Source organism: Nylanderia fulva, unplaced genomic scaffold, assembly GCF_048542155.1.
Source record: "Nylanderia fulva isolate GAGA-0341 unplaced genomic scaffold, ASM4854215v1 Scaffold14, whole genome shotgun sequence".
In the NCBI taxonomy this organism is placed as follows: domain Eukaryota; kingdom Metazoa; phylum Arthropoda; class Insecta; order Hymenoptera; family Formicidae; genus Nylanderia; species Nylanderia fulva.
The window spans coordinates 5,253,625-5,268,265 of NW_028189622.1; the positions used below are offsets into that span (position 1 = coordinate 5,253,625).

At 40.1% G+C, this 14,641-nt stretch overlaps 1 protein-coding gene across 5 annotated transcripts in view; it reads right to left on the reverse strand.

Moving 5' to 3' along the window:
* cmpy (crimpy) overlaps positions 1–14,641 on the reverse strand; it is a 261,260-nt gene that overhangs the window by 88,125 nt on the left and 158,494 nt on the right. For all 5 annotated transcript variants that reach the window (XM_085480231.1, XM_029300885.2, XM_029300884.2 and 2 more), the window contains one exon: positions 13,193–13,318. In XM_085480231.1, coding sequence (XP_085336357.1) covers positions 13,193–13,318 — 126 coding nt within the window. The remainder of the gene's footprint in view (positions 1–13,192; positions 13,319–14,641) is intronic.

A 14,641-nucleotide genomic window follows, 5' to 3' on the forward strand; every position in this document is an offset into this window, starting at 1 on the left:
AGTATATATATTTAACGATATTTTCTAACGATTAATTCTGAAGGATGTGCGGCGTTATTGTACTATAATCTTCGACGGTATAATCTCAAGCGATCATTCGATACGCAGCTTAGTGAAACATGTTATACCGTTCCGGAAAAAAAGGAACCAGTTCTGAGGAGGTACTAAGCATCTCAGACGTCGCAAAAAGGTAATCGGTATCATTAAAGATCCATGAATAATCGATTATGCAGAACATTGCTTCCTCCCTTATTAAATCGATTTGCTATGCTTACATACGACCACGTTATTTTCTTCAATGTTACTTATATAAGAGAGGTTTCCAATATGTGAGCCTGTCAGATTGCCTATACTTAGAGGAAACTTCATGAGAAAAGCATATGATGGATAAATTTGAAACTCGTATCTCGCAAAAGGTAATAAAAAATTTTTTCTTCATAATAACTTTATAGCGCAACTCCAGATTTTCGATATATTCTCCTCGCGAAAGAAAAGACAAAGAAATATTTAAATTTTCCAACAAGAGAACAAAAATGCAAACGTAGACGTTCGTCTCGTGTCATCTTCGGAGAGATGACATACCGAGGTTTCGGTGCCCTCGGTTAGCGACGTGTAATAAGCGGATATGCAAGAGAAGAGAAGAGGAAAGGGAAAGGTTCGTGCTTTTCAGACACAACCAAGCGTAGCCGTATAACGTCGACAAAGTGCGGCGTCTACAATATATTAAACGCGCCGCTAAAGATGACATGAAATTCGCGAATAATAATAACAGGAATGTGGCGTGAATTAAACAGACTCAAAAAACGCGCTATGTAATAAAGTTGGATAAAAACGCCGTGCATCTGAGCGAAAGAACTACATATTATTTGCGTCAAAAATTATAATTATAATTATGTAACTAAATTTTAAAAATATCCGCGTTTATAATTTTAAAAAATAATTGACATCTGCAGTTTCTCTTGGCTACTTTAATAATGTGACGACATATTTATACAAATTATATGATGCAAAAAATATCGCGAAATAAAAAAATCACATCGTAGATTCATTCCTTTATCGTTGTATATATATATATATATACCCGATTTCAATCAAGTTAGGAGACGCGGAACGTACATTTACGAGGCTCCGTAAATTCCTTTTCAAAAGACCCCAGTCACTAGGCTGGTTAAGGGTGAAAAGTGGGACAGATTACTTTCTCGAGCTTCTCAGTCACTCTCCGTTACGGCGACAACGGTCTCGTCTCCTTCGTTCGGTGGTCCTAGAGCACTCTGATATCGAACGTAATTCTTTTTCGAATTCCACTATTTTTCCCTAGCCTGGAGAACGTTTACCGTAGCGATTCCCGGACTCTAAATTACGACAATCCTGATGGGCCATCAACAACATTTTCAGCAACGTTGGGAGTTGATTAGAAAAAAGCTGCGCTATATCTGTAACCAAAGCATTGCTTGTGTCTTTATTCAATCTCTCTTAATATAATTAATATCCTCCTGGTTCAAAATACGAGAAACAAATTTAAACAAAATTGCAAATAAATAAATAATTCCAATATAAATACATATTGCATTCTCCTTAAAATATTTTTTCTTTGCTTCGTTTTTACACGTCATTTAATATCTATCACGTTTCGTTCTAACTGAGAAGAACCTTTTATCAACAGCTGCTTGCCGCGTCTTTAAAATATTCTAATTTTCGCAATATTGAAGCGCACATAGAGAGAGAGAAAAAACGTGTTTCCTCATTCCCCGCCAATCTTCGCCCTTTTTCGTGAATGCGCACTCGCCTGCATTTTAACAATATACATTCGCGGAACGGTCGTGAATCTTTTCCCCAGTGGATCCTCATAATGGTCCCTTTCTGTAGCGAGCGAAGAGGAAGCAGGTCCTCCGGTAAAAGATTTCCTGTCTCCTCCACCCCTTCCCTCCTTCCTCTCTCTCTCTCTCTTTTACACGTCGACCGTCCCACTTTGCTATCCCATCCCCATCGCTGGTTCCCTCTTTTTCCATTTCGATCTCCCGGTTCGTCCTTCCTTCGCAGTCCCCTCTTTGCACCCTTCGTTTTCGCCACGGATTTACGTCGTCAATAAATCACGAAGAATATTCTCGGCCACCCTGAAGGTACCTGCATGGTAATTCACCTTTTTCTCCCTTCTGTCTCGGATCCGACTCTCGAAACCAGCCCGCCGAAAGTTGCTATCGTAAAACACGATGCACAGTCGCACGCTCGCGTGTGACCACAGACATGCAATTATAGTTAAACGTGAAGCCACCATAGAACGTTCGAACGTTGAAACAATTATTTTCAGCGAAATAACAGATGAGAAAAAAAATATTAGAATTATCACGATAAATATATTTCCTCTTTCGAAATTCCAACAGAGCGACATTAATATTTGAATGGATATAAAATAGATTATTTATCTCTCAATGACTTTATACTTCTAGTTATTAATTCTAAGGTTGTTAATTTAACGAATTCAAGACGCGTGCGAAAGAGTTTAACTTTGTTCGAGAGTAACAACGTTAAAATATTAGCCGGCGCATACGAAAGCAATGGAGCGCGCGTGGGGAACAACGGAGCTGCTTAAATGGATAAAACAAAATTGTTTCCCGGGTCTTGTGCTAACAAGCGGTCCGCGGACAAAGCTCCGTGCACTGGATAATGACCACGTAGCGCTGGTGGCGCACCTTCCCACGTGGCTACTATGCGGCCGAGTGATTACATCTATTTTAATTACGATCATTTCACGGCTCCGCGGTCGCGCGTTTCGAATAGTTAAACGGGCAGGGAAAAAGAATTGGAATCCAACTGAAGAAAGGGAGAGAGAGAGCAGTCTCTCTTTCTCAATTCCTCTTCGATAAACGTCGTACGAAGGAGAAGAGTCAATTTTCCGCACTCGAGAATCGTATATCTCGGGATGGAAGTCGATGTGCTTCATAAGCCGGTAGAACGCGCTCTTAATCGAGCCTCTTGGCGGCAGACGCAGCAGCTTCGAGGTGGCTCGTAAAAATTTCGACGACGAGTTTTCTCCTCGCGCTTATTCTTCTTTTATATTATACGTCCGGAGGTGAGACATTTTTCGCGATAATGAAAGATCGTAGAATTGTTGTCTTAAAGAGAATGCGATATGTATGATAAAGAGAGTTTTTATCGGAGCATTAATTACGTTCCATCGATATTCCGCATGGCACGCAAACTTTCCGCGTCGCGATTCGTCAATTACGATTGTTATCGGAATGTTCGAACAATTTTAATCCGCCCGATAAATTCGATTCGCGAATGCATCATCGTCAGTTATTTGCGTTCAAATGGAAAAAGTTACTCGCGTATTCATATAGATTAAATCGAATTTAAACTGCCAGCAAAATACGTTTGCTACTCTATATTGTAGTGACGACATGTGGCTAACCACACATATTCTATGACTTTTTATATTCAATGCTTTTTTTCTTTAGTTTGAGTTGCAATCTCTATTTCTTTCTACACATGCATATAAGATTTGAATAATTTATTAAATACGTATAGGTGTTGTATATGTACCTTTATCTTTTAAAATATTTAAAAATTATATAAATTATTTGTAAAAGAAAGTAGATGAAAAGTAGAGAGACATGCTATGCCGTATTAATAAAATATATTAACGATATTAAAAGAAAGACAGATTTTTAAAAAATAATTTCCCATAACAGCATCTCGCACTACTGAGTTAATTAACCGCTAATGAACTGGCCCACAGGCGGCGTGTTCTAACGAGTCGCGTCCCTTTAATGTTCCCCGAGCGACCACGATCAATGACATAACAATCCCATGATTATTACCCGGGTTAAACCATCCGTAATGAGCGCGACTTATGGCGCGTGACGCGACGCGGGTAATGAAAAATGACAAGCGCGTTTCTCCGCATTTAAGAGCAATTCAGGGAGAGAAGCGGTCTCGAGCACACAGCAGGGGAAAACAACGCGGCAAAAAACTAACCGCAAAAAAAAGACGGACTCCGAGAGGATTCAAACGAGCGACACACGTATATACGAGAACTTATTCGCCGATGCCGATAAAAATTGCCATCCGGCGAACGAACGAGATCGTCGTCGTCGTCGTCGTTCGAGAGGCATGCGAGTGACGGCGTCGTTTTAGCCTACGTACGGCACCGCGTCGACGAGACCATACTTGGAGATCACGGTGAGACAGCAGCGAGTCATCGGAAAAAGAGAGACAGAGAGAGAGAGCGAGAATTTCAAGTGGCACGTCTGAGAGCAGACCCGAAGAGGAGAACCGCGTCTGGTTCTCTCGTGGGTGTAACGCGAAAAAGGACGAGGTATATTGTATATATAAAAAGGGCTGCAATATATATATATATATATAAAGTCCGCTGCTGCGTGTCCAACGCGTCGGCTAATTTCTATCGTAAGTCAAGTTACGATGACGCAGCCTCGACCTCGCGCGTTTTATTGCGAGAGCTGGACGCGGACTCTCGTCTTTTGCCGTTTGTCACGCGTCGGTATACCGTCAAAGACGGAAGATTTAATCGCCGGTCGCCCACGAACAATCCGCTGTAAATCATTTCGCCGTCAGCGAAAACGACGATTTACGCCCGTTTCGATCTTTCGCTCTTCTCCACCTGTTGACGCGATGTCTGTGGAAAATTCCCTCATTACAAAATAAATATAGTATATGACGAGGTCGTATGTAATCGCAAAATCTGTCAAATTAATATACGCAAATTAAGATTCACGAGGTTATATAAAAATATTAAATTTCGAGGGAGAAAAGAATAAAGAGGGATTATGAAACTAGGAAAATATTAATGACTCAAGTTCGAGAAGGCATAGCTTGTCTTTGATCGTTCGAGACGTTTCCGGGAAGCGTACAGTTCGAGGTTCAAAGGTGATTTCTCAATTAGCGATGGCGGTAAAGGCTTTAACATAGATTGCGCGACAGCATTTACTCCTCGCTAATTATGTCGAATATACAAACGACTCGCGCGTTCTCTGTTTGCTTATTATAATGTACGCAAAAATCTCCGAGTGGGTGCAGCGCCGTGTTCTAATAAAATATTTGCCTAACGGTGCCTAGCGGTCCTTCAAGTATTTCGTCTTCTACGTTTGAGAGCGATTAATACCGGTAGTCGCAAAATTGGAGCAAACGCGGCGTTTTTGGGAAAAAAAACTCACGAGTGTGTTACGATCTCTTGAAATCGAAGCGCGCTCTTCGAGTCTTTTTTAATCGCGACAAAATTAATCGAGATTGAAGTATCACTAATGTGACGCACACTGGCATGTCGCGTCAACATTTATATTGATATCTCTCGGCACTTGTTCGCTATTTTGCCATGGTCAATATTAAGATAGACGATACGGTCGGTGAATCATAGAGAATTACTTCACGACACGCGGTTGGATAAAAACGTCATTCACTGTAATTTCATCCGAGAGAAGTCTCGACACTGTGTGTATACGGATTGCGAAACACGCACGAGTGCCACGAGGCACTTCTTCTCCTCTCGTCGAGATGATCTAGCCTAAAATATAAAATTGACGGCGTAGAACCTTATCGGAATGTGACGCGTCTCACCGAGTTTACTGAACTAACAGAACCGGAATATTAATCCATCCTCCTGTTACTTTCCCATTTTTTCTACAGAAATGCAAAACACGAACAGAGAGAAAGAGAGAGAGAGAGAGAGGCGGTACTAAACCGCGGTAAACAAACATAAAAGAGCTTTTATACTGCGGAAAGTCAACTTCAGCGGCTCCATTAAAAAATAAATAAATAAATAAATAAATGCACATTTCTTAATAAACGGCGAGAGTATATATACGCGTTTGCTATCCATCGCTGCAAATCGCGGGAAATGTAAATTACGTTTTTGCGAAAAGTATGACGCAGGCAGATATCGTATATTCGATCGAGTGCAAAAAAGTGCACCGGATACTATGTATTCGCGTTCGGTAAAAGTTTCCTCTCTCAAGTGATTCTCTCTTTCTCTTCTGTAAAAGAGAAAGAGAGAGAGAGAGAGAGAGAGCCAGCTGGCCGTTATCGACGTATTCTTGATTCATATTCGAATTGGGCGAGCTGCGCACCCGCCTATTAATAGACGTTTGTCTCACGCCCGTGGATTCTCGCTCGCTCGCGCACGAGTGTGGCCGCACGATAACGCACGATTACAAATGCAGTCGTAACGAGGCAATTTACGGGACGGCGATAACGAGTCCCTGAGATCGGTTAACCTGTTTCGCCATTAGCCGCTCGGCCGGACGTCTGTCGCTTTGTTGCACAACAATCCGTTTCAGCTTGCGTGCTCCCGCGATCAGATCTGAGCTATGATTAATGGTACAAATAAATTTTTTTCAATTTACTGTATAATTCTTTTCCTTTTTGTCACGCGGATAGCCAGAACATTTATCAATTTGTCGATTTTATGTTTTTACCCGACTTTACTATCTAATCCAGTTCTGTTTAAAAAATCATTATTTTCCCTACCTATCCTCATTATTTTTTATGAAATAGATTATAAAGTGGATTTTTATATATTTAGTGTTTTTAAATAAAACATTTTTATGCATACATATAAAATTTTTGTACCGATATAAAACAATAAAATGAGAATATTAAAAAAGTTATGAAACACGTTAATGTTTTATTGTAAATGTTTCAAAACTGTCCAAGTTACCAAATTATGCTTGAAGTACCGATAACGAGATATTATTGATGATAAAACTCGAAATGAGTAGCGCAATTAGCAGACGACTCTGGAAAGCTCGAGATTATTGCTACGTAATTTCGTCGAGGAGAGGCGAGACGTTGGAAAAGTCGACGAATTCAGATCGCAAATTGCTGAAAGTGGGCGACCTTCCGTGAAACGGGCCGAACTTTTCCCACCACCGCCATCCGCGACCTCTCATTAGCTCGTAATTAACGGCGGTTTATTTTTGCGGTAAGACGCCCGTTTCCTTGATTCCGGTCGGCTCGAAGTTTCCACGGTTGACTTCTAATTGCGACTGCAAAATTAGGATAGAGCTGAATCTCTCTCGCAACCGCAAGAATAATGTCCTTCGAACTGTCAGAGTTCTAAACTGGTGTAAGTAATCTAATCGACAAGCGCAGATTCTTACGCTTGATTACACCGTGAAATATAATAAATTTGTGTGTAACTTAACTTAATCTTTTTCAACGTCTCTCCTTTCGCGCGTATATATAATTTCATATCTTTAATTTTCTCGAGCTAATATATATCTCCTCTTTTCGCGAGAATTTTCTGAAATTTGCTCTTCCACATTTAACAAAATCCCACGACGAAAGAATCCGGCGGAGGAAAACGTTAAGCTTTTATATACGCGCGATACGAGTCTTGTAATATTTCGCCTCGGCTACTTCGTCGCGTTGTCGTCCCGTCCAGCTTAATGTTAACGCACAATGGCCGCAAACGTATTATGACATTTATCGTACGGCCAGCTGATCTCGCCTCCTCGTTTTACGTCCCATATAACTGACACTTTTCCGCGCGCGTGCTCGCGTATATATGCGTGTGTATGTGTGATACACGACCTCGCAAACGACAATGTGTTGCTCTATGTTATGATGCTCGTTCAGGGGCGCGGTTTTCTTTGAGAGATATAAAATTACATTCCAGCAACTTCTTACTTTTTTTTATTATTTTTATATTTGGATGCGCAAACATTCGCGGAATAAATAAAGGCGGTTTTTTAGTTCACTTGTACGCCTGGACCGTAGTATAAAAATGTATAAAAATGTTTACGTAGCACGACAAAAAATCCCATAAATAAAAAAAAACCGACCGATGTATAGAGAGAGCATATAAAATTTAAGAGATTATTGAGAAAAGCAACAAAACTCGATTTAAAGAATAACTGTGTTATTATCCTAAATTGTAATAGTTTCGCAAACTGGAAAAATATAAAAATTCGAATCGATAATTCGTTTAATGCTCTCTCTCTCTTTTTTTTCTCTCAACAGTTTATCGGTTTTTAATTAGAGATATTTACTAAGCTTTTTTAAAAAATCTTTGGCTAATATTTTGATTTAACGCTTCGATAAATTCGCACTTTATTTTTCCCGCTGAAAATTATCCTTTCATCCGTTTTATCTACAATCCCAATATATACATAGAAAAACATATATACTTTTTATATACGCGTACATGAATGGCGCGGACCGGAAAAGTTTGTTCCGCGCAAATCCTCTCCTCAGTTGATTATAATCCGGAGAATAAAACATTTTACTTCCACGATCGATTCAACGGACATTAAACCGTCACGCAACGACTTCTGGATTTCCACGTAATCTACGTTATAAATAAAGCAGAGTTTATTTAAAAACTGCGATGCACGCGCCGAGAATCATCCTCGCTCGAATTTATATCAGTTATAATTTTATTAGCGCGCAAAGCGCAAACTATAATTATCCACGAGAAAATATTGCAATGACTCGCAATGATTCCCGTAACGATTATGCACCGCGTAACGCGTGTGGCGAATGCAATTGCTGCATTTCGAGAAGTCGCGCAGGAGATGCGCGAAATTGAACGTGTCGTCGGGACGTTGACAAATGGTAACGCTAAGTGTTGCTACACAAACTTAAATTCCATAGATTTACTAACGCATGTTACAAAGGTGCGCAAAGTTATTAAATCGGACGAGTGACATATGCGGCCAATTTTCTGGAAAACGAGCAACTGTGGCATAAATGCGGTGCGATTTCCGCGAACAAACTACGACGCGGTTCCGGTTTTGATGAGCGTCTTCTGTCACGCTTGGAGAAGATGGTAATGCAATCAAATCCATGAAATCGTTAATTAAGACAAATCACCGCGCGTCAACTTTTGCGTGTTAATGCGACGGTCGACGACGATTTCCGGCGAGTAATGGTGATTAATGTCACGCCCGGAGACGTCGATGCACGAGGAGAGAGAGATTAACGGCCGATCAACGAACGAGAGAGGAGAGACAAATTTAATTGGCGACCCGGAACGAAAAGCAACGTGTAGTATACATATATATATATATGTACACAAGATGTGACGCAACGATGCGACTCGCGTCGTAATTGAAACTTACTTTAATGGCGATGCACCGTCCCGTGAGAAGGCCGTTGCGCGCGTCCCTCGATATTAATTGACGTCAATTATCAATTTTATCGGTTTTTTTTCGTCCGGCGCGAAAGGCTGCCGGACGATTTTCCGATCCGCTTGCAACGCGACGAGTCGACACGCATATCGACGTTCTTAATTGATACATCGCTACATAATAAATAGGGACACGATGAACGTGGATCTCTTCGCAAACGATTTCGAAACGAAAGAAAAAAGCGAGCTCGCTTCGCTGACCCGAAAGAATTATGCCGCCAATCTCTGTCCGTGAAAAAAAAAAAAAAAAAGATGATAGTTTGTTATCGAGTCGAAATTTCATTTTAGAGGGAGAAACTTGCCATTTAAATATATAATTATGCTGTCAAATGCAGTCGGGGTTCATTTCGCTGAAATTTGTTTGACGCATAGATGATTTTTTTTATCATAAAACAAGTTACGTCATTTCGCGTCAGTGCTTTCAAAAGCGCTAGACAATCGCTCGATTTATTCGCTTGAATCATTCGGCGAATCACGATTCAGCGATTAATTCGCGTGTCTTATCGCGGGTATGCCTTAATGAAGGCACAAAGTCCGACGCGACTTCGACCGAACTATTTTCCCGAACGCATATTTCCATAATGCACTCGTGGAATCCACTTCTTCCCTTCTCTGGTTAGATATTCGCAAAATGAAGAAACAAGAACTGCGAAATGATCAGTTAGGTTGGCACGTGCCTTCGAAATATTTTATATATAAAATTAAAATTTATTAAATAATATTTTTCAATAAAAATAAAGCATTACCAGCCACCGCAATTTAATAAAAAAAAAAAGAAGAAAACATATATATATATATATACACATTTCTTAAAATATATAGATATATACTTACACACTAATTTTACTTACACATTAATTTTAAAACAAATTTCTAACACTTTGACGTAAAATTAACCTCGTAAGAATAAATATTAACTAATTTGTCAGTCGAATGAAAAACGTATTAAAATAAAAATTAAATGCCATTAATCAAATTTTAGATTATTCTCGCTTGAATCAGTTCAAATTTAACACATAATCTGTACGATATTATCGGCACGTCGGAAAGAAATATATTTACACAAAAAATACGGGAGACTTTTTCCTCCCAGCACGCACTTTTGCGTAAAACATTGCGTCGACCAACAAACAATAACAGTTTCCTCGCTGTAACAATAACAACGTCATATCTGCGCTTACGCAAATAACTTGCGACAACTCTGTCTCTCTTTCTTTCTTGCTGTCGCGCGACAATTAAAAGTGTCGCGTTTGTCGATAATCGAACGTTATATATATATATATTCCCGTGTTTAATGAGAAGATATTGCGGATAGCCGATATTATTCTTTTTTGCTTTTCCTTTTTTGCGACTCGTCCCTTTTATATTTCTCGTGTACTTTCGTAATGCAGTAGAGAAAATCCATTCGACGGGACTATGTCAAATACCGGACGAGGCAAAGAGAAAGAATAATGTATATTTCATTAAATATTTGCGCAGCAATCGTTCAGAGTGAACAATCTCTCCCTCTATTTTTCGTTTCCCCCTCTTCCTCTCTTTCTCACAAAAGTGGGCGAACCGCGACTATACATATACGCACGTATTAATCGCACTGCGGAATATTTGTTAGTTGGCACAACGATAAGGTCACATTCCATCGCGCTGAGATACACATCAGCATTCCGGGCGTTCGAAGAGATAGCGCTTATCTCACGGGAGGCAAAAATATCATCTTCAGAGATAGATATATAGATAGAGAGAGAATGAAAAATAAAAAAAAAAACATATATGCAAAAAAATTCGCGCATTCCCCTTCACGGGATGAAACGGAAAGAAAAAGCTTCGCCCGATCGCGCGAATAAAGTAATTGGATAAGCGTATTTTCCGCGACAAGAACTCGGCACGACACCCACGAAACGACCCGTTTAAACGTTTCCGGGCCAACGACGCCGTAAAATTTCGGCCACCCGCGCGCGATAAATTCGCGAGTAATATTCTTTATAGGAGAGAACGCGGAATATATATTTTGCCGAAATGATTTTTCCGTACCGGCGTATCTTCTCTCGTATCTCTCGTTTTGGGCCGTTCGTATAGTAAGGTAGGCTGCTACCGGTGATAAATACAAATTTGAAAGCGGCAAGAGAAAAATTACAGTGAAAAATGATATCCGGGATAGCGAGGATATGTTCGAAGAAGCGAATTACGATGTTCGAGAAGAAAGGATTTGACGGGAGAAATCCCTATACATACCTTTTACGGGAAGAATCTATAATCGCGGCTTGAATGCAGCTGTTTGTTCATAACTGTCGGCATAAAGTCAAATATCGTTAACGCAACCACTCGAATTAAACGAGATTTTGCGAAAGTTGCCGTTGGGTGTCGTTGATCCAACTCTCATCTAACTAAAGTTAAGCGCGAAACTTGGAAGAGGCCGAGTAGTAGTATATATGCGCGATACTACGGACACACTTCGGCTTGGCGGATTATGTCGTTACCTCCTGATCGCTTATCCTATATTAAGCACCTGGTGCGATATCGAAGTATATATTTCCATGTTATAACATTTCCAATATCCAGTTTCCATGTTTTGTACACGAATACAGAGGAGAACCCAGCAAAACGTTTAAGCGCTGGACGGTGCCCAATGTTGTTTATCGCATTTTGACACTCGTAAAACAATTGTGTAGGCGTTTGCAATTAGTTCGCTAATTAGTACAATTAACGTTAATAACAATATCGTCATTCGAGCCTGCCTATAATTTCAATATGACGTAACGCGTAAATCTGATTTATTGATTAAAAAATCGATGATTAATGAGGCCGGGCTACTTCAAATTCGCAAGAGCGAAGTAATATATGTACATCGCGGATATATATTATTAATGATTCGGGATAATATATTTTGTAAACTTACGTTATCCGATATGCATTTTGCGGCTCACCGCTTGTCGTCCGCGCACAAAGTTCTTCAATAAGTTATTATGATGCGCGCACAGAGAGTTTTAGTTTATTCTATAGGTAGGTATAGAACCCCGATACGCGCCAATCGCTAACGATACTCAACTCGTATAAATCTGAAGTGCTGACAAAGCAATCGACGCGTCCTACGGTGAGATACCTGTTTGACGGGAAGCATTATCCGCATATACCTATACGCGGCTTTATCGACTTCGAAACAAGTTACTATTGTTCGCGCTTATATCGGGAGAAAAGAAGGGCTTTCTCTTCGGCACCGAGTTTGCTCGTAAAGTTCGCCGAGATAGCGCCATAGAAAATTTTCGAAGATGCGCACTTTGCCCGCGGCAAATCCGCCTGACACAAAACAGCTGATTACACATTAACGGGACCAAGTACGCGTATTTCATTCCTCGTTCGTTCCGATCCGTCAATAACCTTCCCTGTTCGTCAAGTCAAATATTACATACTTCCGACACGAGATTACGCGAGGGATATTATTTCCGAAGAAATATTTGTTCTCGCGTTTCAAAGTAAAGCTATACGCTTTTCCTCTTCTTTCTCAAATTTACCTTAGTCTGGTTATATCAAAGTGCTGCAATAATTACCGCAAATATATACGAGGGTCGATTAATTTTAGACGCGAACAAATTTCTTCTCTCATCAAATCTTTCCGATTATTTTCCGTGTATCACGTCACTCGAGTTTTTTTAGACAGACCGTCGCTTAAAGCGCGACGTTAATTCCCGATCAGTTTCAATTACAAACGACGGGCACGTTGATCGGCGGAAATGTCGTACATGCCCGTAGTCAACGTGATCGGCGGACACGATAATTACAGAGAGGGAACACCACGATAGAGAGAGAGAGAGTAACGTACCAAAGTCCGTCGGGATAATACGTATCAACGGTCGTTTTCGATCCGTTAATCACGCGTTTCGATTGCACGTCAAAATTAATAATCGTTGTAATCGGGGTAAATTGGGTACCTGGATGCGTGCACACAAATTAGAAATAGACGGTATATATATATATATACTATAGAGAAAAACAACGTGCTAGAGAAAGAGAGGACCAGTGCGACAACATTAATTCAACAGGTTTTCCCCTTACCTGTCCAGCTGGTGAACCGCGTGGTCCTCTCGTCGTCCTTATTCCAGTCGCCGTTCCGTCTCGATTCTTTTTCATCGCCCACCTCCCAATCGTCGTCGGTCCGCGCCGCCTCGCCGAACGACGTGCCTGGAATAAATTATTCAATCGTATTACTCTCTCGCTCCGTCTATGCTCTTCTCGCCCTAGTTGCCCCCAAGTTTCTGTGCGCGACCACCGCGACGACGGTTTAATTAAAGCCCTGTCCGACGGGCGAGAACGCGAATTTTCGGCGACGTCAAAAGCCGCCGAAGCGTGGCGTATGAAGTTTCGCCCCGTGAAAGAAAATCGAACTTGCCCGATATTACGTCGTCCTGGTAATTCTGTAAGAACGGCGTGGCGCGATGAATTTATTGTCAGTACTGTCGTAAAGGGATCAAAGAGTTTGTAGCGAGTTAGCTTTCTTAAAAGCGTTACAGAAAAATTCTCTATAGAGGAAAGAAACGTCGCAATAAAGAAAAAAAAAAAATGTTAAAAATAAATTTTCTACATAATAGCCCACACTTTAGACGATTTTGTAATTTGCGACAAAAATAGATCTCTATTTAAGTTTACGCATTTGCATATGCTAATACATGTACGAGTTTTACATATTTAAATTTTTTTGCATTACGACATACGCATAAAATTATACAACTGTTTAAATTATTTTTATTTCTAGCTTTAACATTACTGATGACACTTAATTTATTAATTGTGACTTAATTAATGTATTAATATACAAATTACATTTAAATAGTCTAAAATTTGTGCGCGTTTGACGCAGCAATCGTTTTGTCAAAGAAAGATATATAGGCGAGATCGTATTGTTAAAACGTATTCTCACAAAAAATAATCGCCGCGTATTTTCCGGAACACACAATTGTGCTTTCAGTTGGCGTAATTAAAAGGCAGCGATGTGCGCGAGCAGCACATGACCTTTGCGAATACCGCGCCGTTTATACGTATAATAGACCTTTACACGAAAAACGTATAACGCGGAACAGTTCGTAACTTCCCGAGCGGACTATTCCTCTCTCGCACAAAGAGCTCACGTTTCGTTTGCGCGAGAGAGGCGCGTCCATAAATTTACGTTTAAAAAAAGTACCGCGTGTTGGCCGTTTAGATTAATTATTCTGACGGCTGCTGTATTAAAACTGGAAAAAATTATCAAAACGATCGATTTATCGCCAGTAAAATATCAGCGTTCTGCAAAACGCATATAAAAACTGTGACGTAGAAATATTTTTTATATCTTTTAAATTAATTATCGACTATTCAACTATTCAACACTAAAATAATATTAAAAAATAGCGTTCATAAATATTAAAAATTATCTTTTTGGAACAAAACGCGCCAATTCCGAGCAAACGACGCGCTTCTTTATTCCCGCGTTTCGATATTAATGAACATCGGTTTTACGTACATATGTAT